Source organism: Oratosquilla oratoria, chromosome 26, assembly GCF_046742065.1.
Source record: "Oratosquilla oratoria isolate Oo_2021 chromosome 26, ASM4674206v1, whole genome shotgun sequence".
Classification (NCBI taxonomy): domain Eukaryota; kingdom Metazoa; phylum Arthropoda; class Malacostraca; order Stomatopoda; family Squillidae; genus Oratosquilla; species Oratosquilla oratoria.
The window spans coordinates 15,994,257-15,996,756 of NC_134802.1; the positions used below are offsets into that span (position 1 = coordinate 15,994,257).

General features: G+C 50.1%; 2 protein-coding genes across 2 annotated transcripts in view; one reads left to right on the forward strand and one right to left on the reverse strand.

Annotated features, from left to right (window-relative positions):
• LOC143039284 (uncharacterized) overlaps positions 1–1,906 on the forward strand; it is a 2,829-nt gene extending 923 nt beyond the window's left edge. The window contains exons 2-3 of the mRNA XM_076209157.1: positions 461–1,450; positions 1,688–1,906. Of these exons, the coding sequence (XP_076065272.1) occupies positions 461–1,450; positions 1,688–1,906 (1,209 nt within the window). The remainder of the gene's footprint in view (positions 1–460; positions 1,451–1,687) is intronic.
• LOC143039283 (facilitated trehalose transporter Tret1-like) overlaps positions 1–2,500 on the reverse strand; it is a 98,440-nt gene that overhangs the window by 59,759 nt on the left and 36,181 nt on the right. The gene's annotated exons all lie outside the window — the stretch shown is intronic.

A 2,500-nucleotide genomic window follows, 5' to 3' on the forward strand; every position in this document is an offset into this window, starting at 1 on the left:
TGTTCCAGTTGTTAAGAAGGATAAAACCCTTCGTCTTTGTCTTGACTTTCGTGCTCTAAATCGACACGTAGTTGATGATAGGTTCCCTCTTCCCCATATTGACTCGATGCTGCGCAGTCTCGGCTCCAGCGTCATATTCTCACTGCTAGATCTTAAGCAAGGGTATCTCCAAATCCCGCTGATGGAAAGCAGCTGCGAGAAAACGGCGTTCTCGACCCCCGAAGGGCATTACGAGTTCACGTCTCTTCCCTTTGGGTTAAAAGACGCTCCATCCTGTTTTCAAAGGGTGATGAGTCAGGTGTTAACGGGGCTGTTAGGGATCAGTGCGATGGTGTACATGGACGATATCATTGTTCTGGGAACATCTTGGGTAGACCACCTCAAGAATCTTGAGGATGTCCTTCGGAGGTTGCAAGAGGCAAACCTCTCATTGAGGCTGAAGAAATGTCATTTCTTCCAGAAGGAGGTCGCTTACCTAGGTCATGTTATATCCCAGGACGGGATAAAGCCTCAGCCTGATAAAGTCCGAGCCATCAAAACTTTTCCCCGGCCAGCGCGTCAGAAAGAGCTGCTCTCATTCCTGGGATTGGCGGGATACTACAGGAAGTTTATTCCTAACTTTGCTGAGATTTCGTTGCCTTTGGTCAATATGACGAAGGGTGACGTAGCGGGGAAGCACAAAAATCGTGAGCTTGGTCCATGGACACCTCCTCAGTTACATGCGTTTGAGTCCCTCAAATCCCATTTGTCCTCCACGGTGGTCCTCCCTTACCCCAATTTTGCGAAACCTTTCTTGCTCACCACTGACGCCAGTGCTTCGGCGATTGGGGGCGTGCTTCAGCAAGAGGACGACGGAGGTAGGAGACGTCCACTCTCCTATTTCAGTCGCACTCTTAACGAGCACGAGAGACGGTATAGTACCGTTGAGAAAGAAGCGTTGGCGGCGGTGTACGGTCTCACGATTAATCGCCCGCTAATCATGGGATATCCGGTGAGACTTTTGAGCGATCACAGGCCTTTGGTTTGGCTCTTCACTGCTAAGGGCACGAACACTCGGATTCTCCGGTGGCAAATGGCGATCGCCGACATTGATATTGAAGTCAATTATATCCCAGGGAGACTGAATATTGTCGCGGACGCACTCTCTCGAATACGGGGGGCTGACCACCCTATAGATGATTTCATAGTTTCCCAAATATCCACGGGTGGCCGGGGTAACTCAAACTCAAATTCTGAGGAGGATACCATCACGTGGAACCAGTTGGAGATCAGGAAAGAGCAGGATGCTCACCCTGATTGGGGTCGACTCAAAGAGTACCTCCGAGGGGCCACGTCAGGAGCGCCAAAGATTCCGCGCCTAAGAGTGCCGATCGGGGAGTTTCGACTCCTCCCCGACGGACTCCTATATCATGCGCGTAGAAATGCGTACCAGTTGGAGGAACTTCGCCTGGTATGCCCTGAAGGAGCAAAGGCAGCAGCCTTACGTATTGCCCATTGCCTTCCTATGGCGGGCCATGGCGGAGTCCAAGTTACTCTGGAACGGCTACAAAAATTTGCATTTTGGCCGAAAATGTCGGAGGATGTGAAGGATTTTATAAAGAAATGCAAAATCTGCATCACTTGTAAACTTTCCTATGACTTCCCAACTCCACTTAGACAGTTTCCTGATGTAAAAACTCCATTTAAGAGGGTACATGTTGATCTCATTAGCCCGTTAGCCACCACCCTAAATGGTGCGAAGTACATCCTGACAGTAGTCGATGTCCTAACCCGCTTCTTGGTCGCCGTGTCCATTAAATCCAAAGAAGCGCGGACTGTAGCCCGAGCTTTCCTCAACCACGTTCTGGCCATACATGGTGCTCCGAGGCAGGTGATCTCTGACGGCGGAGGAGAATTCATGAACTAGACGTTCAAAGAGGTGATGGCAATGGCGAACATCAGCCATCACAAGATCACTCCTTTTCATCCCTCGAGCAACGGGATCGTTGAGAGGGTAAATGGGAACATTATAAAAATCTTACGGTCCCTCGTCCAGGACAATCAAACAGGCTGGGATCAGATGCTCCCTTTAGCGGTCTTAGCCTACAATTCTGCGTATCATAGAGTCCTGCGGGATTCCCCGCATTTCCTCCTGTTCCACAGAGACCCCGTCCTCCCTATAGCTGAGTTCACCAGGCCCAATGCCCCGTGGTATAATACGGATAATTTAGCAGCCGAAACAATGGCTTTAGCAAACTCATCTTTTGACAGGTGCCAAAAGTTCATCGAGGCTGTCACAATTGAGAGGCACACAAAACGGCCGAGGGCAAGGATAAAGCAGCTTGCCCTTGGTGACAGAGTTTACGTCACCGCTCCAGCCATTGTTCCAAGGCCCCTATAGGGTGCTCAAACAGGTGAGTGATGTAATCTATTGCATCAAACATCTCCGGTCAGGACGTGAGTTCTGTGTTCACACAGACAGGATAAAGCAGGAGGGCAACCTCTCTGTGTGCGAGAATAA